This window comes from Drosophila erecta, unplaced genomic scaffold, assembly GCF_003286155.1.
Source record: "Drosophila erecta strain 14021-0224.00,06,07 unplaced genomic scaffold, DereRS2 tig00000126-arrow-pilon, whole genome shotgun sequence".
Taxonomy (NCBI): Eukaryota; Metazoa; Arthropoda; class Insecta; order Diptera; family Drosophilidae; genus Drosophila; species Drosophila erecta.
In genome coordinates, this window is record NW_020825209.1 from 13183682 (window position 1) to 13204165 (window position 20484).

At 50.6% G+C, this 20484-nt stretch overlaps 5 protein-coding genes across 9 annotated transcripts; 4 read left to right on the forward strand and 1 right to left on the reverse strand.

Moving 5' to 3' along the window:
• The first annotated feature begins 21 nt into the window (after positions 1 to 21).
• Positions 22 to 9865, forward strand: LOC6551689 (coronin-7). Of its 5 annotated transcripts, none has more exons than XM_026982270.1 (15): positions 22 to 213; positions 2047 to 2588; positions 2951 to 3137; positions 3198 to 3754; positions 3807 to 3959; positions 4110 to 4652; positions 5153 to 5336; positions 5401 to 5474; positions 5708 to 5740; positions 5819 to 5991; positions 6056 to 6967; positions 7031 to 7376; positions 7436 to 7571; positions 7630 to 7730; positions 7792 to 9865. In XM_026982270.1, exons 2-15 carry the CDS (start codon positions 2280 to 2282, stop codon positions 7882 to 7884), a joined length of 3801 nt encoding a protein of 1266 aa, XP_026838071.1. In that variant the 5' UTR covers positions 22 to 213; positions 2047 to 2279; the 3' UTR covers positions 7885 to 9865. The 5 variants fall into 5 exon arrangements, with proteins under 5 accessions (XP_026838071.1, XP_015011385.1, XP_001978485.1 ...); XM_015155899.2 differs by having other exon boundaries at positions 49 to 165; XM_001978449.3 differs by lacking the exon at positions 5708 to 5740 and having other exon boundaries at positions 49 to 165.
• Positions 9866 to 10262: 397 nt separating this feature from the next.
• On the forward strand, positions 10263 to 14398 carry LOC6551690. Its single transcript, XM_001978450.3, has 9 exons — positions 10263 to 10541; positions 10711 to 11628; positions 11692 to 12113; positions 12180 to 12331; positions 12386 to 12602; positions 12660 to 13010; positions 13071 to 13871; positions 13930 to 14150; positions 14210 to 14398. The coding sequence occupies exons 1-9, from the start codon at positions 10403 to 10405 to the stop codon at positions 14358 to 14360; spliced, it is 3372 nt and encodes a 1123-aa protein (XP_001978486.1). The 5' UTR covers positions 10263 to 10402; the 3' UTR covers positions 14361 to 14398.
• Positions 14375 to 17108, reverse strand: LOC6551691 (nuclear transcription factor Y subunit gamma). Its single transcript, XM_001978451.3, has 3 exons — positions 16866 to 17108; positions 15330 to 16716; positions 14375 to 15267 (listed from the first exon to the last, which is right to left on the reverse strand). The coding sequence occupies exons 1-3, from the start codon at positions 16907 to 16909 to the stop codon at positions 14887 to 14889; spliced, it is 1812 nt and encodes a 603-aa protein (XP_001978487.1). The 5' UTR covers positions 16910 to 17108; the 3' UTR covers positions 14375 to 14886.
• Positions 17109 to 17188: 80 nt separating this feature from the next.
• On the forward strand, positions 17189 to 19041 carry LOC6551641 (probable dolichyl pyrophosphate Glc1Man9GlcNAc2 alpha-1,3-glucosyltransferase). The gene is made up of 4 exons (XM_001978452.3): positions 17189 to 17356; positions 17409 to 18323; positions 18387 to 18497; positions 18564 to 19041. The coding sequence occupies exons 1-4, from the start codon at positions 17289 to 17291 to the stop codon at positions 19009 to 19011; spliced, it is 1542 nt and encodes a 513-aa protein (XP_001978488.1). The 5' UTR covers positions 17189 to 17288; the 3' UTR covers positions 19012 to 19041.
• On the forward strand, positions 19025 to 20380 carry LOC6551642. Its single transcript, XM_026981980.1, has 4 exons — positions 19025 to 19205; positions 19357 to 19519; positions 19577 to 19802; positions 19867 to 20380. The coding sequence occupies exons 1-4, from the start codon at positions 19025 to 19027 to the stop codon at positions 20230 to 20232; spliced, it is 936 nt and encodes a 311-aa protein (XP_026837781.1). The 3' UTR covers positions 20233 to 20380.
• Positions 20381 to 20484: the final 104 nt, after the last annotated feature.

Below are 20484 nucleotides of genomic sequence, written 5' to 3' on the forward strand. Positions count from 1 at the left end.
TGACGAAGAAAGTGACGATTGTCACTTGTTATCGATAGCGCTATCGGTATTGGGCGATGATAAGGTGCCACCTCTAGCACACGAAGATTGAAACTATCGATAGACAATGACAGAACGTTTGAAAAAAAAGTTGAAGATCTCTCGCGTAGTTTATTGATTGCATTGGTAATTTAATTGCAATATTTATAATTACTAGCGGGAGTATAATTACCGGTGCGTGTGTGTGAGCCTAATCGCCGGGTTTTTCCATCCGTGTGTGTTTGTGTGGGTGTGCAGTTGCAGCGCTGCACCTCAAGTGTGCAAGTGTGTGTGTGTGTGCAAAACTGCTCCTTTGTTTGCCCATAAAAAAAAGAAGCGGCGTCGCCTTTGCGCAGTTGTTGTTGGTGTAGTTGCACCACCCCCTCTCCGGTACTCCCCACTCCACCCCCGTGCACCCTTTGTTGTTGCATTTGTAGTTGTCATTGTCATTGCCGCCGCTTTGGAGTCTTCCTCTTCTTCTTCTGCCGGCGCCAGGGTGTGTGCTGCAAAAAATAAGGAAAAGGAAACGAACGAAAAGCGAGAAACGAAGAAGTATATCAAAAATAAATTCACCCCTCTTTTTATTGAATTGCACGTAAACTAGAAAGTAATACCCAATAATCAAATGCAATGTATGCAAAATAAAGGAAGGAAAACTCGGGAAAATGTCAATAAATGCATATAAGCAACAACAACAACAAGAACAACAAAGTGACCAAAAATCAACCACCAGAAGTGCAAATGTGTGTGTGTGTTTAGTGGGTGAAAACAACAAAACTGCTAGCCGGCTTGTTTTTAGCCACCCCCAGCCAAGCGAAAGAGAAAAAGAGAGATAGGGATGCAGATGCTCGTGCTCTCCCACGCCGCCTGCTGACATCCGTTAACCGTTAGCCGCTCAGCTCTCCTGCAGGTTGCACCTGTGCCCGTCTCGCTCTCACTTTGCAACATCGCTTCGTTACATTGCCTTTGATTTTGCTTTTCTAAATCACTTGACCCCATTACCTGGTGTCTCCGCTGGCCAATACCTGCTTGGCAGTCCCCCAGCCGCGCCTCCTTTTACCCCCAGTGGTCATTTGTTTTGCCGCTTTCTAACAAACAGAAACAGTTGAATTGGCGCATGCTCTCTCCCTCCCGCTCTCGCTCTCTCAACGTTTGCTAACTGCACTCGGGAAACTACAGTGTGGCCTCCAGACAGTTAACTATAAAACTAAAGTAATTACTAATGAAAACTACTCATATTTTGCAAAGAAACATTTAATTTGTTAGATCTAAAAACAAATTGATGTAACCACACTAATGTGATGGTTAGCTTACAGAGTGCTCACTGTGGTCATCCATAAACTGCAAGCCAAGTGGGTTGTGTTTGTACAAGTGTATGTGTGGTGAAACTCTCCATTAAATTTATCAAAAGGATCGTTAACCCTTAGGTGTGGCATATTAACCCTTACCGCCGCTTGGATCATACTGTTTGGTGTTGCCATTCTCAGCAGTTGTTCAAACTCGTACTTAATATTTGCAAACTGCACATTAAAAATTAGTACAAATAATACAAAATATACGTTTAGCTTTGCAGAATGTGAATAAATAGCGTTGAAAAGAAGATCACTAACCCATAGGTGTGGCAAATTAACCCCTACCGGCCGGATCGCATAATTTTTGCCCAGTGTTTTTCCTCGCCTTTCCTGATGATGTACAAACAAACATTCGCATACACACTCAAACAAACACGTACGCCAAATGCGCGAGTGTTGGTCTGGCTGGCTCATCCGGCTTTGGTGGACACCATTCTTGTCCAGCTTTCTCTTTTCAATAGTCGTATCGCCGCAATAGCAAGTGCATCTCTCTTTTTTTTCCCCTACTTGCTAAATGTATTATTATTTATATTCGGTTATCGGCTATTGTTTGCCCTATCGAATTCGGATGACGATGAGTCAGGAGCGGCGGCGGGCAAGGCGATAACAAACTGTGGAATGTCCCCCGCGCACCCAAGTGATATCATACTTATGCGGCTATTTTGCCATTTTCCAGAAACGAAACTCAGAAACGGAGAAGCGCAGCGGAGAGCGAAGCGCAAGAGAGCGACTGAGAGGGAGCCAACGGACTAGTGACAATCGACCATCAGGCATCCAACCATCAACCATCAGGCATATACAATCCACAATCGGCACTCTACACTCGAGCAGAGAGCGTCCATATCCACATCCGCATCGGATCGCCATCACATCGGATCGAAGCCCCCCATCTCAACCAAGTAGCCAACCATGGCCTGGCGATTCAAGGCTTCCAAGTACAAAAATGCCGCACCCATTGTGCCAAAGGCAGAGGCATGCGTCCGCGAGATCTGTGTGGGCAGCTACCAGACGTACGGTAACAACATCGCCGCCTCCGGCGCCTTTATGGCCTTCAACTGGGAGCACACCGGCTCCAGCGTAGCTGTCCTCCCGCTGGACGATTGTGGCCGCAAGAGCAAGACCATGCCGCTGCTCCATGGGCACACGGACACAGTGACGGACCTCAAGTTCTCCCCGTTCCACGACGGGCTGCTGGCCACCGCCTCGCAGGATTGCCTGGTAAGAGATCACCGAACTGTATATTTTTCAATATTTCATGTGAAATGTTTTAAAAATATATTATGTGTTAGGTCATCCCTTCCCAGTGATTTGTCCATCAAGTTACTCATATTATTTACTTATACATTAATTATTCTGCATTAATCTTATACATTGTTGTTTCCCAGAAGCTAGAGATAAAAAAGTTGCGTGTTATGATGAGTTTTTGAGTGAGATAAGAACCAGCAATCAATAATGTGCTATTATTAATACTAATAACTCACCAGAAACCATAAGATCCGCGAAATGCTTAGTCACAAATTTAATAGCCAACATGATACACAGTCCCCCAGCTAATCAATCACTCCCATTGCAATTTACAGGTCAAAATCTGGCACATACCGGAAAAAGGTCTGGAGCAGTCGCTTTCCGATCCGGAGGCCATCTTCTCACACAAGCAGAGACGCGTCGAGACAGTGGGCTTTCATCCAACGGCCGATGGCTTGATGTACTCCACAGCCGCCGGCTGCGTGGCTCTCTTTGATCTCAGCACCCAAAAGGAGATATTCTGTGAGTGAACACATCCTTTTTTAAATGGTACCCAAACTAAATGTATTTTTGTCCCTACAGCGAACAATGAGCATCCCGAGGTCATACAGTCAGCCAGTTGGCGGGAGGATGGGTCCGTTTTGGCCACCAGTTGCAAGGATAAGAATGTGCGAATCTTCGATCCCCGTGCCGCAGGTTCACCCATCCAGCTGACTGCTGAGTCACATCAGAGCATCAAGGATTCGCGGGTAGTGTGGCTGGGCAATCAGCACCGCATCCTGACCACTGGCTTCGATGCGGCCCGACTGCGACAGGTGATCATCCGTGATGTGCGCAACTTCAACACGCCAGAGAAAACTCTTGAGCTGGACTGCTCCACGGGCATACTGATGCCACTCTTCGATCCCGACACCAATATGCTTTTCCTAGCCGGAAAGGGTGACACAACCATTAACTACTTGGAAATTACGGACAAGGATCCGTATTTGATTGAAGGTTTGCGTCATACTGGCGAGCAGACGAAGGGAGCTTGTCTGGTGCCCAAGCGAGCACTTAAAGTCATGGAGGCGGAGGTTAACCGGGTGTTGCAATTGACCTCCAACATGGTCATACCCATCATGTACCAGGTGCCGAGAAAGGTGCGTATACTAATATAAAATGTATCCTCGAAGTACTAAGAAAATTCCACAGACATACCGTGATTTCCACGCCGATCTATATCCGGAGACCACTGGCTACAAGACTGAACTGGTGGCCGGCGAGTGGCTGAATGGCAGCAACCAGGCGGTGCCCAAGATGAGCCTTGATCCCGCCAAGCGCGAGCATGGCGATGAGCCAATTATTGTAAGTAACCTTCTATTTATTAATATTTCGACTTATAGATTGTAAGATTGGAAAACGGAAGACCAGTACTTCAGGGGTTAACGTAGTTAGGGTTCAATAGTTAGCTCTTCTTGGGCGTTTCGTTTAACCCCAATTTGGCCATCAATGCAGATTCATCGCGGTAACCTGAGCGATTTTGTTAAGAACCTGGAGAATCAGCGGGCCAAGAGCAACACCACTGGGAAACCCAATCAGCAGGCCAAACGCAACGATAACGAGCACTTTGTCATGCTAAACAAGGGGAATAACTTTGAGGAGAAGAACGGCAATGACAACAGCAACGATAGCAACGGAAAGAAGAGCATACCTTCACAAACCCAACCAGATGGCGAGTGCAGTGAGCTCATCCGTAAGTTCGAGGCCAAATACAAGGTGGATTCGGAGAAGGAAAAAGCCCATGCCTACGCCCAGTCCCAGGAGGATGACAAGGAGTCACCCACCGAGCAGGAGCATTCGACTGGCAGCAGCGAGGAGGTCTCCTCGTCCGGTGGACTGGACAACCATTCGGCCAGTGGCAGCCACTCCCCACCGAAGCCCATGCCGCGCACTTCGCGCAACAATTCCCTACCGGAGGCTAGTGATTCCGCTGGGGAAAGCAGCAGCACCAACACGCCGCGCCCAAGGCCTCGTACCACCGCTGCGTCTGCTTACAAGGTGCCGTCACCATCACTTCATAATCCACCGCCAGATACTCCTTTTTGTTTATTGTTTGTGTATTATATCGTTTAGCTGATTATTATACTTTTGGGTAAAGTTTTAATTAGTTTTGGCTGCACTCAGGTAATTTTTTCCTATTTTTTCCGGATATTGTTGATATTGAGGCGGCCGTTGCTGTTACCAATAACCAAGTCAACAGATTCGCGTCATCTCCCGATTCATATTTCAGCGCCCTACGTTTGTTTTCTTCATTTGCAGTTGGTTGCCGCTTGGATTTCCTGTGAAACACCTAGAAATTATGTTTTCAGTTGATAGAATTTCGTTTTGTTTTCTTATTGGCACATTTTCAGTTGTTTACGATATCCGTTGTATATTCAGACCATTGTAGTTTGTCTCAGTTGGTATTTCTGCGAATTCTGTAAACTCTATTTATGATTTTTTTCTACTGGAGTGGATACTTATGGATATGGACTAACATTACCTGGTTTTTTCCACAGCCACGTTTGGGTCCAAAGCCCTTTTCCAGCACCACAGGTGACGTTTCGTTCGACAAGGTGTTCGCTGTGCCCTTGGCCCCGGGATCCCACGAGAATATCTCGAACGTGGGCCAGGACAGCGGAGTGGAGATGACACCCGCTCAGGGAGCCAAACCGGATCTCATTGTGGAAATCGAAATTAAAAGTAATTAGACTGGGTTCTCTGAATGAAGACCTTTAACTACTGCATACCCACTACTTTCTTGCAGAGAAGCACGAAAAGGAACCTGCTGTGGCTGGAAATGGTGTCCAGAAGTCACTTACCACCTCGGAGCGCCGTAAGGTAAGTTCGCGTCAAATGGGGTCTATATATAATCCATTATATGCTATTACTACTGTAACGTTCTGCTCACCCTCTATTACATGCCTCTGCCAACAACAAAATTCGCCTTCTTACGCCTAACTAACTTTGAAACGCTCCCGATCACTTCCAACTAACCCTTAAAAACCAACTTTATCTTCTGTACTTGAACTACTGCCGATTCTGCAACGGGAACTACTATAACAACTGTGTAGTCCTCGGCTGACGATGATGAATCATCCGACAAGGTCTGCTAAAGGGATTCCCAACTTTATTATACTTGCCAGAAACTAATCCTTTGCTTGATTTTCCATGACTGTTCTTAGATATTCGAGCAAAACTCTGAGTCCTCGGAGAACTCGACGGAGGGCGAAGATCGCACGGATGCGGATCTGCGAAGGAACTGTACCTCCAGGAGCAGCTTTGCCGAGCGACGGCGCATATACGAGAACCGCTCCAAGAGCCAGGTGGACGAGAAGCCTCAGTCGCCAGTCCCATTGTAAGTATTCCCCCCAAGACGTAACGCACAGTACCCATGCTTATCCTACATTTTCGATTTGCAGACGTCGCGAGCACTCCAAGGTGGAACCCCTGAAGCCCAGCCAACAGCAGCAGCAGCAGGGCAACGTGATCGACACCAAGCGCATCTCTGTGCCAGAGGGAAAATTAATGGAGGAGCACCGCCGCGGAAACGGCGCTGGCCTCAAGAAATCCGCCACTGAGGCGGCTTTTAGTGCTGCCAGCACCAAGCGCACCTCCACCGTCTTTGGCAAGGTGTCCAAGTTCAGGCACTTGAAAGGCACTCCCGGTCACAAGTCCACGCACATCGAGAACTTGCGCAACCTAAGTCGCCAGATTCCGGGCGAGTGCAATGGCTTCCACGCCAACCAGGAGCGCGTTGCAGTGCCCCTTTCTGGGCCCGGTGGCAAGATTGCCATCTTTGAGTTGAGCCGCCCTGGACGATTGCCCGATGGCGTGATTCCGTCGCTAGTGAACGGCAGCAACATCATGGACTTCCAGTGGGATCCGTTTAATGCCCAGCGATTGGCTGTGGCCTGCGACGATGGCATCGTAAAGATCTGGCATATTGAAGCCGGAGGATTGAGTGAGCCGACAAACACACCTGCCGGCGAGCTGACCGCTCACCTGGACAAGATTTACTTCATACGCTTCCACCCGTTGGCTGCTGATGTTCTGCTAACCGCCAGCTACGATATGACCATCAAGCTGTGGGATTTGCGCACCATGACCGAGAAGTGCTCGCTAACCGGGCATACGGATCAGATCTTTGACTTCGCCTGGAGTCCCTGCGGCCGGCTGGGCGCCACCGTGTGCAAGGATGGCAAGATTAGGGTATACAATCCAAGGAAATCGGAGACACCCATACGGGAGGGAAATGGACCGGTCGGCACTCGTGGCGCTCGGATCACCTGGGCGTTGGAGGGACATTATATCGTCTGCACAGGTTTTGACAAGTAGGATTATAAAAATTCGACCATTTGGTGAACATTTGACTGAAATTTGCATAACTTTTTAAGGGTTTCGGAGCGACAGATCAGCGTGTACAATGCTCAAAAGTTGTCCGCCCCGTTGAACACTGCCAGTTTGGATGTCTCACCCTCCATATTGATTCCATTCTATGACGAAGATAGCTCCACACTGTTTGTTACGGGCAAGGGTGACTCCACAATCTACTGCTACGAGATCACCGACGAGGAGCCGTACATCTGCCCACTGTCGCACCATCGTTGCACCTCGCTGCACCAGGGCCTCAGTTTCCTCACCAAGAACCACTGCGACGTGGCCAGCGTGGAGTTCTCGAAGGCCTATCGGCTAACCAATACCACAATTGAACCCCTGAGTTTCACAGTGCCCCGCATCAAGGTAGGTTTTTGATGCCTGTTGGGCATTTCCCTACCCGTGCTCAATATCACTCTTTGCAGAGCGAGCTGTTCCAAGACGATCTGTTCCCACCCACACGCATCACCTGGAGCGCCACGCTGAGCTCCGAGGATTGGTTCGCTAGCAATGACAAGGCGGCACCCAAGGTCAGCCTCAAGCCAGAGGGCATGGAAACTTGTGAGTGATGAGCGACTCTCTATTCGGGGAAAGTTAAATAATGTGATCTCTGTTTTAGTGTCTTCCATACAGCAAGTGCCAGCGCAGCCCATCAAGAAGCCGGATCATCCTCAGTTCGGTGGTCAAAAGTCCGAGTACGAGATCAACAAACAGCAGGAGGTAGGATAAAACCATTCAGTTGATCTATATACTGGATCCAACTAAAAACCGGTCCTTTCAGATCCAGAAATCAGTTAGCGCGCGCATGGAGTTCACCACCAAGCTGGAGCAGGATGACATGGAGGGCGTGGACGAGAACGAGTGGCAGGAGTAGCAGTATAGCCAACGTCTGCGGCGGACATGAACCATGGAAATCAGTTCACAATTTAGCGTTTAACCAATTGGGCGTAACTTTTTTTTAACAATCTACACATGACACGACATCATGACAGAACAGCAAAGTGCTTAACCCTTACAATCTCCTTGTGAGCGAGCGTATATAAAGAACTCGTTGCTAAGCCGAAAGTAAAACTAACACACTCCCGTACACACACCCTCATCCCTCATCCTTCAGCATCCCAGCATTCAGTTCCTCGCTCCTCTGCCAATTACTGCAGTTGCTCAATAATTGCCAAATTAAACATCATAAGCCAGTTTTGTTCGTTTTGTTAAACGTTGATTTTTATATATTTTAATTTTTTTTTAATTGTGTGTGTATTAACTTTTGATTTACCCATATATGTTTGTGTTTTTTTGCGTGCTATTTAAGTAGTTAGTCCAAAATTAGTTTAGCCTACTTAGGTCTTTACACTTACGATTAATTTCCCTAATTCTCCTGTGTCCTTCAGTTTATGTGGCCATATAGGAAAAGTGAGGAGAAGGGCTTAGATGATACTACTTTTACATATACGCATATGTATTCCCCTCTCTGTTTGTTTCACGTTTGCATGCGAGTGCGTAAGAGAGAGAAAGAGCGAGAGAGAGAGATAGAGTGTGTGTGTGCCTGACTATTTCCCTTTTTGCAACATTTCACCCCCTTGCTACCTACCATCCATTCGAAATGAAAAACCCGCCCAACTCGAACCGAAGATGCCCCCCAACATCGTCTCTAGTCTTTCGCATCGTTCGATCCCCCAAATGACCACCATTACCTTTTCATTTCCCCAACCAACAACAAGACAGGAAACAAAAACATATAGACTGTAGCCAAACAAAAAGGAAAAAACAAAATAATGAAAATATTGAGTGTATAATGCTGAGAACTACAATCAAGCGAGACAATTTTTATACTGTAAAAGGCGTAAATCAAACATACTGCAACAGCCGAATCAAACCGAAAAGACATGCAAACAACAATTCCAAAATGTATAACGAAAAGACTTGAACAGCGGATGGGTCAGTTGTCCAGCTGGGAAGCTGGGCAGCCCATCTCCATCCTCAGAATCCTCCTCCCCGAACGACCCCTACTAACGCAAAAAGAAAGTACGATGCCAATCAGAACGGAAGGGGGAAAGTAATGTGTTGCCATCGAAACGCAGAACGAGGGAAGGCAATAGAACGTATCTCGAGTAGCATTACCCATAGGCAATAACGTTTTGTACTTGCAATAGAATATACATTTATACACATATACATGATATATTATATATTTTGTATACCAAGCGTAACTAAAAGCTGGCCAAGAACTCGTACTTCTGGCTCGAACGACTGAATCAACCCAACCAGTCGCCGCATAGGGCGAATAGCGTGGCAAATCGAAATTCAAACTCAAATATTTCAAAAACAGACCAACAACCAATTCTCGGGTAACGGGCAATATTGTGCTAGACAAGGTTCTATTATACAGATTATATATACACACATACCATACGCGTAGTTATAGGCATACGGCATACGTCGCAAACTGAAGCAATTCCAGCAACTCCAAATCAAAGTCCAAGCTGCATTTAATGAATCCAAACGCCATGGAACGACTGACAGACAAGTATTCGCTAAACATTCTGATCTGGATCTGCCCGCCCCGTCAAAAATGTTCGCAAAGAGTAGAATTGCCAGAGGTTGGTCTGGGATCGATTGGGATTGGGATCGGGATCGGGGAAGCGGGAATACAGTTCCCAGTTAGACGCACTCCACATCCAATACTAATCCCCCAACTCGAACGCCCGCAGATATTATGTCGTTCTGTATTTATTAGCCATATTCGATTACGATTTTCGAACGTCTCTTATTTATATTTATATTTATATATATATCTATAACAATACCAATATACGAAAATACAACTTCAAGCGATATATAATACGATGATAAGCGAATGAAGGATTGATTGATTGATGATTCAGAGCGGAAGTCGAAGGAAATGCAAGCAGAAAGTAGTGAGGATGGTTTAAAGAAGCGAACAAGCTGAATCGGAATCTGAATCAGAAGCAGAAGCATACACATTATTTATACAATTTATTTTACAGTACGAGTATATCCGATAACCCCCATCCGATACTCTAGCACTAAGTTATAATTACAATAATAATAATGAAGGCAAAAATATATTTATATACATAATTCAATAAAAAATACAAAAGGAAACTATATATTTGAAGAATGTCTCTCAAAGTCGTAAAACTAATCCTTAAGTCTTGTGTCCTATTTCTCCCCACCGACTTGTGCATTTGAGGCAGTAGTCTTGCCACCATTGGCATTGGCTTGGCTAGGTGGGTGGGGTTGCCAGGACAACGAGCTGTCTTCCTGGTTCTTGACATCACGGGTCATCGAACAAACAAGCAGAGAAGGTTTTGCGCATTTTAACCAGCGGGCCAGTTGAGTTCGCAGCAGGAATTGGAATCGAGGCGGCGGACATGAAGTTCCTGCTGAAGAAATGCCTGCGCAAGAAGGCGCCGGAGATGAAGCCCGGTGCCATCTTGGATGCCGTCATCTCGCAATCCTCGGCCACCGCGTGCAAGTGCCTGCTCTACAAACTGGCGGATTACAAAAGAGGTAATGGGTAAATGGCCAACAGATAGGTGACCCAAAACATTCGAGTTTGGTGACCTTGATCCACTCGAAAACTAATTGGTGTAGGTTCAAATACAAGTCGCCATTACAGGATGGTTCTTTAAATTGCAAAAGAAGTTCCAAAATAATACTGACAACCAATCCTGACCAGGTGGTGACCTCATCGACGCCATCAACTCGGGCGGACTGATTGCCGTGGAGCAGCTGATCCGAGAGCAGTTTGGGGTCTTCATGTACAACGATGGCAAGGGCCAGGTGATTAACCGCGCGGAGTTTCTGCGCTGGAAGTACCGCGACCACACCGAGGTGACCATACCCATTGAGGCGTCCCTGTCCATCCACGATCCGCTGGGCAAGTGGGAGGACCACAAGGCCTGCTGGCAGATGCAGTACCGCGGCGCACTGGGCGAGAGTCTGCTCCACGTGCTCATCATTTGCGATTCCAAGGTGCACACCAAGTTGGCGAGAGTGCTGCTCCGTGTGTTCCCCAACCTGGCGCTGGATGTGATGGAGGGCGAGGAGTATCTGGGTGCCAGTGCCCTGCACCTGTCGATTGCCTACAGCAACAATGAGCTGGTGGCGGATCTGATCGAAGCCGGTGCGGATATCAATCAGCGTGCGATTGGGAGCTTCTTCCTGCCACGTGACCAGCAGCGGGCGAATCCGGCCAAGAGCACCGACTACGAGGGACTGGCCTACATGGGTGAATATCCGCTGGCCTGGGCCGCCTGCTGTGCCAACGAGAGTGTCTACAACCTGCTGGTGGACTGCGGATCCGATCCGGATGCCCAGGACTCCTTCGGTAACATGATCCTGCACATGGTGGTCGTGTGCGACAAGCTGGACATGTTCGGCTATGCCCTGCGACATCCCAAGACGCCGGCCAAGAATGGCATCGTCAACCAGACAGGACTGACTCCACTCACCCTGGCCTGCAAGCTGGGACGGGCGGAGGTCTTCCGTGAAATGTTGGAGCTGTCCGCCCGCGAGTTTTGGCGCTACAGTAACATCACCTGCTCCGGTTACCCACTGAATGCACTGGACACACTCCTGCCGGACGGTAGAACTAGTCAGTAGTCCTAAGGATGTCGAAATCCCTCATAGATATGATATGATTACCTATCCCAAACAGACTGGAATTCAGCCTTGTTCATCATCCTGAACGGCACCAAGCCGGAGCATCTGGACATGTTGGACGGCGGCATCATCCAGCGCTTGCTGGAGGAGAAGTGGAAGACCTTTGCGCAGAACCAGTTTCTGAAGCGTCTGCTCATCCTGTCCACCCATCTGCTGTGCCTGTCCGTATCGGTATACTTGCGTCCAGCCCACGATGGTGAAGCCGAGGACGAGGACTCCGCGGGATCTGATCCCTCGGCAGCCGCTCTGCTGGACATGCAGTCGGATGAGGGCGACAGTGGTGGTGATTACAATGCCCAGACGGTGGCCCGTTATTGCGCCGAGTTTGCCACTCTGGTTGGAGTGTTAAGCTATGTGATCTTCCAGCAAGGCGACGAGATAAAAAACCAGGGATTATCCGCCTTCCTCAAGCAACTGGTAAGGATCTTAGCATATATAGATTGCTTTATTCCGCTTACCATCATTCTTTTTCTGCGTACTCAGTCCCATGCGCCAGCTAAGGCCATCTTTCTGTTCTCCAACTTGCTAATCCTGGCGTGCATTCCATTTCGTTTGATCGGTGACACCGATACCGAGGAGGCCATCCTGATATTCGCAGTGCCCGGCTCCTGGTTTCTCCTAATGTTCTTTGCGGGGTAAGTTGGATAGTTGGGCTTGTCCAGAAGTCATACCCGTTCCCTCCATTTCAGTGCCATTCGGCTGACGGGTCCCTTTGTGACCATGATCTACTCGATGATCACGGGCGACATGTTCACCTTTGGCATCATCTACTGCATTGTGCTGTGTGGATTCTCGCAGGCCTTCTACTTCCTCTACAAGGGACATCCCCAGGTGCAGTCCACCATGTTCAACACCTACACCAGCACTTGGATGGCCCTGTTTCAAACCACACTAGGTGACTATAACGTAAGTGGGTGCCTCGAATGTGGATTACATGTTTGTAATGATATCTTTATGTTGCAGTATCCCGATCTCAACCAGACCACATACCCCAATCTCTCCAAGACCGTGTTCGTCATCTTTATGATCTTCGTGCCCATCCTGCTGCTCAACATGTTAATTGCCATGATGGGCAACACCTATGTGACTGTCATCGAGCAGTCGGAGAAGGAGTGGATGAAGCAGTGGGCCAAGATTGTCGTCACCCTGGAGCGCGCAGTGCCGCAGGCCGATGCCAAGGGCTATCTGGAGGCCTACTCCATCCCGCTGGGTCCCTCCGATGACTCGGGATTCGAGGTGCGCGGCGTGATGGTCATCAAGAGCAAGAGCAAGACGAGGGCCAAGCAGCGGAAGGGAGCCGTGTCCAACTGGAAGGTAAGGTGGCATATCCCTATTGTTTCCATCCTAATACATTTCTGGGTTTATCCTCTTCAGCGAGTGGGTCGTGTGACGCTAACGGCGCTAAAGAAGCGCGGAATGACCGGCGAGGAGATGCGTCGCCTCATGTGGGGCCGAGCCTCCATCTCTAGTCCCGTTAAAGTGACCAAGCAGAAGCTCAAGGATCCCTATAATCTGCACACGGACTCCGACTTTACCAACGCCATGGACATGTTGACCTTCGCTAGCAATCCGGCTTCATCCAATGGTGTCACTCTGCGATCGGTGACAGCTCCGCCGCCCGCTCCGCCAGCACCGGATCCCTTCAGGGAGCTGATCATGATGTCGGACCAGCGACCGGAGACCCATGATCCCCACTATTTTGCCGGCTTACAGCAATTGGCCAATAAGGCCTTCGATTTGGTGGAGCAAACGATGAAGACACATCCGCAGGCACCGATGGTCAAGAAGGTGGATCCACTGCCAATGGCTTCAGTGGCCACAGCATCTCCGGCCGCTCCTGCAACACAAGCTGCTGCTGCTGCTGCTGCAGCTGCTCCGGACGTAATGGCCATGCCATTGCCCATTTCGAATTTGAGCAACCTGTTCCAGGACCCCAAGGAGATCGTCGATCCCAAAAAGCTTGAGGAGTTCATGGCCATGCTGGCTGAGGTGGAAACCGAGGAGAGCGACAGCGGCGGGCCCATTCTCGGGAAGCTATCGCTGGCCAAACGGACACACAATGCCCTATCCAAGGCGGATATTCGACGGGACCAGCAGGGATTCGACGGACACAGCCATGGACAGTTTCAGCCCATGTCCTCGGTGTGGGCACCACCTGGCTTGGATGTGGATACGGTAAGCGAATAAGAAACTGAAAAAAAAAAATGAATGAAAAATGTACCTTCAATCCCAGGGCTTCCACTTTGATGAAGCTGTGTCGGAGGAGGTGCTGACCATCGAACAGGAAGCCGAAGTGGAGACCGAGGACGGCAATGGTGGACAGGACAGCGAAGATATACCCACGGCGGAGGAGGTGCACGCCACCATGAAGCAGTTTCACCTGCGCAAGTGTCAGCCAGCACAGGATGAGGCCGCTCGTCGCGCCAAAAGTGCGCGCGTTCGCCGCCGAAACAAGTGAGTTCCTATAACTGCATCCATTTTATTTTAAAATCCCGCGTTCCCTTGGGCGCCAGAGTTTCGCCGGAGGAAAGCGATGATCCAGACGAGCGCAGCCAGCGTGGACGTTCCGCTTACACGCGGAAGGCGCAATCGCCGCCCGATCCCCTGGAACCGTGGAGCACCCGCGAGCTGCAGGACATTAACAAGATTCTGGCCAGAAAGTGAATACAGGGGGCGCACGAGTTTCTGGCACATAGTCCTTGGTGGCTTATAATTGTTTATCAGAGCTTAGCTTAGTTAGAAGTACAAATACATAATAAAGCGCGGATGCCACGCGAAACGCTGGGTTATGCTTTGGACCGGTGGCATCCCCGTCACATACACTAGATTTCCCATTATTCTCTCTAAGTGCTAGTTTTAAAAGTGGTGGAGGTGGATGTGGCGGTGTTTTGGAGGAGGTGAAACCTGCTGCCAGGGGGCGGGAGGGTTTGCAATAAATTACAATTGAGAAATCGTTTCTACACAAATGCCTACGACTTAGACACTAGCTATATATAATCTCCTCCGATCTCCGATATACAATCGTATACACCTACGTAAACTATAATATTATACATTGTGCTGGATGACAGGAGATGGCGCAATCAATGCCCGCTTGCCAATGCCTGATTCCAATGCCTCCCGATGCTTCGATATGATTGCCAACTTTCCGTCTGTCCGACTGTTAGTTCGGATATCATACTTCCAGCTTTTACCGAAATCCACCGGTTAATGTGCGATCCGTGGACATGGTGGAGATCGTTTGTGCCTGCTGCTGCTGCTGTTGCTGCGCCGATTGCTGCTGCGCCTGCGTCGCCGCCTGGGCACCAGTCATGGTCGAATTGATAAAGATCGGCGTGCCACTGGTCACCGCACTGGCGTTGCTCTGGGTGAGGTTGGCGTGCTGTTGCTGCTGCTGATGCGCGACCGTAGGTGCAGCGCCCAGTTGGAGCAGTTGCTGGGCCGTCAGCAGTTGGGTTGGGATGATGACCTGTTGTTGCTGTTGCTGCTGCTGTTGCTGCTGCTGCTGTTGCTGCTGCTGTTGCATTTGTAGGCGCTGCAGGAGATGCAAATGATTGGCATTGATGGCGATCTGGAATGGAAACGGCAATTGTCAGTCTGGGATTCAATGCAGTGAGCTCAAGTGATACCTACCGGCACGTTAGTCAGCTCCCCCGTGGGCGTTACCACTTGCTGCAGCAGCTGAATTTGCTGCTGTTGTTGCTGGTGCTGCTGTTGCTGCTGGGCGAGATTCTGGAGCAGGGCCGTCTGCTGCTGGGCAGCCGTTTGCGGCGCTGGCGTGGCGGTCAGCTGACCGTTGGGACCGGCGGTCAGTATCAACTGCTGGGTGGGTTGTTGGGCCGACAAAATGTTGATTGGTAGATGGTTCTGCGCGGCTTGCGGCTGCTGTTGGACCTGCTGCACAAGCTGCGCCGCCTGCTGGCCCGGCAGTGCGATGAAGTACTGCAACTGTTGGCCACCAGCGCCCTGCTGAATAATCTGAACTTGCTGTGGATGCGCCTGGTGATGTTGTTGCTGCTGTTGTTGTTGCTGCTGGGCGGCATGCTGTTGCTGCTGCTGTTGTTGCTGCTGTAGTTGCGCTGAAAAGATGTCCGAGTTGACAGTGCTGAAGCCGAGCACCTCGGCGGCGGTGGCTGCGCCCGTGGTGTCCAGCTTGAGGCCGCCAGCGGTGGCCGCAGGTACAGAGGAACCACTGGCTACAAAGTTGCCCGTGGCGGTAGCATTGCCCGCCACGGAGGCGGCCGCATTGGAGGTGGCTGTGTTGGAGGTGGAGGCTGCACTGCTGGCTGTGCCCGCCATTCCGCTCGAACTGGAAGTACTGCCATCCTTGCTCTTCTGCGCCGACGACGGCTTGATCTCCTCGCGCGGCACAATGTCGATGAGAAAGTCGAATTGGTCGTAATTGGCTATCGCCTGGGCAATGTCCGAACGCTGGAGCGTGCGCCGCCGGCTCTCCTCGGTGTGCACCCAGGCGTGCATGGTCAGCTCCTGAATGAAGTACTCGCAGGCCTTGGCGAACAACAGCGGCGCCTCCCCAGCAATCATCTTGGCGTTCTCATCCAGTTTCATGATCTTCTTGATGCGCGCCAATGGCAGCACCTGGTGCTTGGCATCAACCTGGCCGATGCTGTGGACCTCGCTCACGATATTCGGCCAGAAGTTATCGATGGTGGGTGGCGGTTTGCGTGCCACCTGAGCCCGTGTGGCCTTCGTTGCCTTCTCTTTGGCGCCGCTCGCAACGGTGGTGGCCACAGTCACACTCATACTGGGATTAACCAGAGTGCAGGCGTTGGACACCAAGCTGGCCATGGGAACCGTCTGCTGTTGTTGCTGATGTCCCTGCTGCTGCTGATGTTGCTGCTGCTGGGCGGAGGAGACGGTGGAGGAGGTGGTGACTACCATTGCGTTGGGTGTTCTCCGCTGCATCGCCGCTGGATTTTGCGATTTGGCATTCGCCTGGCCCAGTTCCATCTTAATGGGTGTCACTGTGATGGTGTTGTCGAACATGGAGGTCGCATTGCTGGGGGGTATTCATATTAATTTGGCAAAACACGTACGGATCACAGAATGAAAACAAAAAGGAGCGGCGCACATATTAAAAATCTCGGCTGTACCGCCTGTTTTTTTGGGGGAGGGGCGCTCGATTTTGCTGGCGGAGGCGGAACTTACCTGTTTGGCGCCTTGTTCGTGCCGCCATTGTTGGTGGCGTACATGGCCCGGTTGGCTGGAGACCTTAGCTCGGCGTTGGCGGCAACCGTGGGACTCTGGCGACCGGCTCGAGTCCACAATATTCGCTTCAATTAGCTTCTAATTCGCAAAGCAAATGCGTAATGTAATGCACACACACACATATACATGCATACAAGCGAGCGCCAGTGTGGCCAGGCGGCGGCGAGGGCGAAAACTGGCCAACCCGATAACGATAGCTTTTATTCGGGCTAGGTAGGCTACTTCCAAGCCAGATCTGGCTGGCACAATGGATAATCACATTCTGGCCACTTTCAAGCTAGATCGGGCAGCACTCACCGCTGATAAGAAACGAATCGAAATCAAAACTTGCACCTACAATCCCAATCCTCCAGAGAAACGAAGATGAAGGACCTCTTCTGGCACCTGGTGGGCATAGCCACCGGCCTGAAGATCCTCCTGATTCCAGCCTAGTGAGTGCAAGGGTGTTTTCAGTTATCAAACCCATTACAAATTCATCCTTAGCCATTCCACGGATTTCGAAGTCCATCGCAACTGGCTGGCCATCACATACAGTTTGCCCCTGGATCAGTGGTATGTGGATGCCACCAGCGAGTGGACACTGGACTACCCGCCGTTCTTCGCCTACTTCGAGTGGCTGCTTTCGCAGGTGGCCAAGTACGTGGATCCACGAATGCTGGTGGTGGATAACCTGAACTACGAGTCCAAGGGCACGGTTTACTTTCAGAGGCTCTCGGTGATTGTTACGGATCTGGTGTATGTGCTCGGCGTGCGAAGCTGCCTGGGATCACTGGGATTGGCGAGGGATACGCAGCAGTTCTTTGCCGGCTCCATGTTGCTGCTTCTCAACGTGGGACTTCTATTCGTGGACCACATTCACTTCCAGTACAATGGCTTGCTGTTCGGCATACTGCTCCTGAGCATCGGATCCCTCATCCGTCAGAGGTTCCTCTGGAGCGCCTTTGCCTTCGCCGTGCTGCTCAACTTTAAGCACATCTTTCTGTACATGGCTCCCGCTTTTGGGGTCTACCTGCTGCGCTTCTATTGCCTGGAGCAGGCGAGTGTGGTGTCTACGGCGGGCGCCATTGTCAAGCTGCTAGTCGTTGGACTCACTCCATTCGCCGTGTCCTTCGGACCCTTCTGGCAGCAATTGCCTCAGGTCTTCTCCCGCCTGTTTCCATTTAAGCGTGGCCTAACGCACGCCTACTGGGCACCCAATTTCTGGGCTCTGTACAACGCCGCCGACAAGGTGGCCGCCGGAGTTTTAAAGGTGCAGGATGGCGGTGCCTCGACCACGTCCGGATTGGTCCAGGAGGTCAGGCACTCGGTGCTGCCAGCCATCACACCGCCCATGACTTTTGCCCTGACCGCTCTCTTCATGCTGCCCATTCTGGTGAAGCTCTTCCGCAGTACTAAGAAGTGAGGCCATCTTCGCTTGGATTCAAGGATATCGCTGCTAACTAATGCGCCATCTCTTTGCAGTCAAAGTCCGCTGGTCTTCCTGCGAGCCGTGGTTTTGTGCGGCTGCTCCTCGTTCGTCTTCGGCTGGCATGTCCACGAGAAGGCCATCTTGATGGTGCTCCTTCCACTCTGGTAAGTTCCCTTTCCCTCTATTAATCAGAAACAAGGAATCCCACTAACAGGCCAACCTTTTTGCAGTCTGCTCACCCTGGTAAACCGGGAGGATGCCAGATACGCCTACATCCTCGGCATTGCCGGCTATTTCTCCCTGTTTCCGCTGCTCTTCGATGCTGATCTATACATTCCGCGGTATTCCCTGTACATGTCCTACGTGGCCATGATGTATGGCCAGTTGTATCGCATCTTCCCCGGCTTCCGAGGCTTCCACCTGCTGGAGTGGCTGTACATGCTGGGCTTTCTGGCCATTCCGTTGTACGAACACCTGCTCTCGTTCCTGTTGCACCTAGACAAGCGTCTGCCCTTCCTGCCCCTGCTGTTGACCTCCGTGTACTCGGCGCTGGGAGTGCTCTATTTCTTTGGGGCCTACTATCTATACGCCCTGGGCATCAGCTGCGGCAAAGTGGCCATCGCATCGTCATCCTCGTCGTCATCGTCCGCTGTTAAGAGAAAACGAAAAACCAAATAAACGGAGCACTAGAATGGGCTTCAGCAGAAATCCGCAATTGGTCACGTCTTGCATTCAGAGTGGTGGTGGTGCTGCCGAGCAGTCTTCAAGGCGCCTGGCGCAACAGCCAGTTCGGCGCCGCTGGCCGGGATTCTCTGGACCAAACAACACAATGGACAACGAACAATGGCTGTTAAGCGGAATTCGATGGGCAGGTAGCGATCACCGGCGTCTAAGGTGCCACGTACCTGTTGGCACGACCAGATTATGGCCTTTTGGGCCATAAAACAGGTACCAGGCGGCCCGGCTGAGTGGGTGATATTCCTGGAAAAACCGTGGAAAACACGCGGGCGCTGAATGAATAAGTGTATATCAATTGCCTGCCTTGGCAGAGAATACTTCAGTTGACGAGCTTCCGTCCAGGCGAACAGATCGACATGCATATGGAACTCTCCTATGGCCATGGCTACGAGCCAATCAGGAGGCAACCACCGCCTCCTCATCCACCCCATCAGCATTGGTCCAGCAAGTAAGCAAAAGATTCGGCATTTTTCCCAATACAGTTAATCAGTTGCCTCAATTTCAGCGGGTTCTCCGATGACTCAGCTTCCTGTTTCCGCCGGGGATCTTACATTGAACTGGCCAACGGGGCCTTGCGTCGCGTGGAGGACATACGCACCGAGGACTTCATCCAGTCGGCTCTGCGTAGTCAACTATTTGAACTGCGAGAGGCCACAGTGGTTAGGATAGATCGGGAAGGATGCCCCGGCCACGTGACCCTCACCTTCAGCTACGACACACAGCACGCCAAGGTGGGTTCGCCAATCTCTACCCTTCTTCAAGCGACATTTGTCTCACCCTTGACTAATTTTTCAGATGAACTTGGAGGTGCAGCCAGGTCATCCGATGTTTGTTTACGGACAGGGCTGGGCCTCATGTGATCCTCAGTTGTCGCTGCAGCTGTACGAGCTCAACTGCCAGCAGCTGCAGGTGGGCGACATCTGTTTGTCGCTGATGCCACGCGAGCAGCCTGTCGCTCCATGTCCTCCTCCGCCGGCGCAGCCACCACCGTGTCCTACACCTTCTCTGCCCACGTCAATGGACATGCCAGCTCCGACGGGCTCTCCGCCTACCGAAAGCTATGGATTGCCGCCGTTCAAGCATCCGTACCAGGTGTACGCCCAAATGGCCAGTTTCGTGGCCGTCTACACCCAACACATGATGGGAAAGCTAAACTATTAGGCAACACATCTAGTGGCTTGGCTGGCGTTTCAGGAATATATTCAACGCTATTCCTTGAATACGTTAGGCCCTTAAAAAATGACCATATATTTCAAAACTTCTCTGTATTTTGCTTAATTTCCCGAAATAAAGTTTAAAGCAACGGTAATTTCCGGTTAAAATTGCGCGCGCAAAGCAGAACAGAGATGGCACTTTGGCCGATACCCACTGCATTCAACAGATCCCATTGACACACTCAGTGTTCGTGTCACG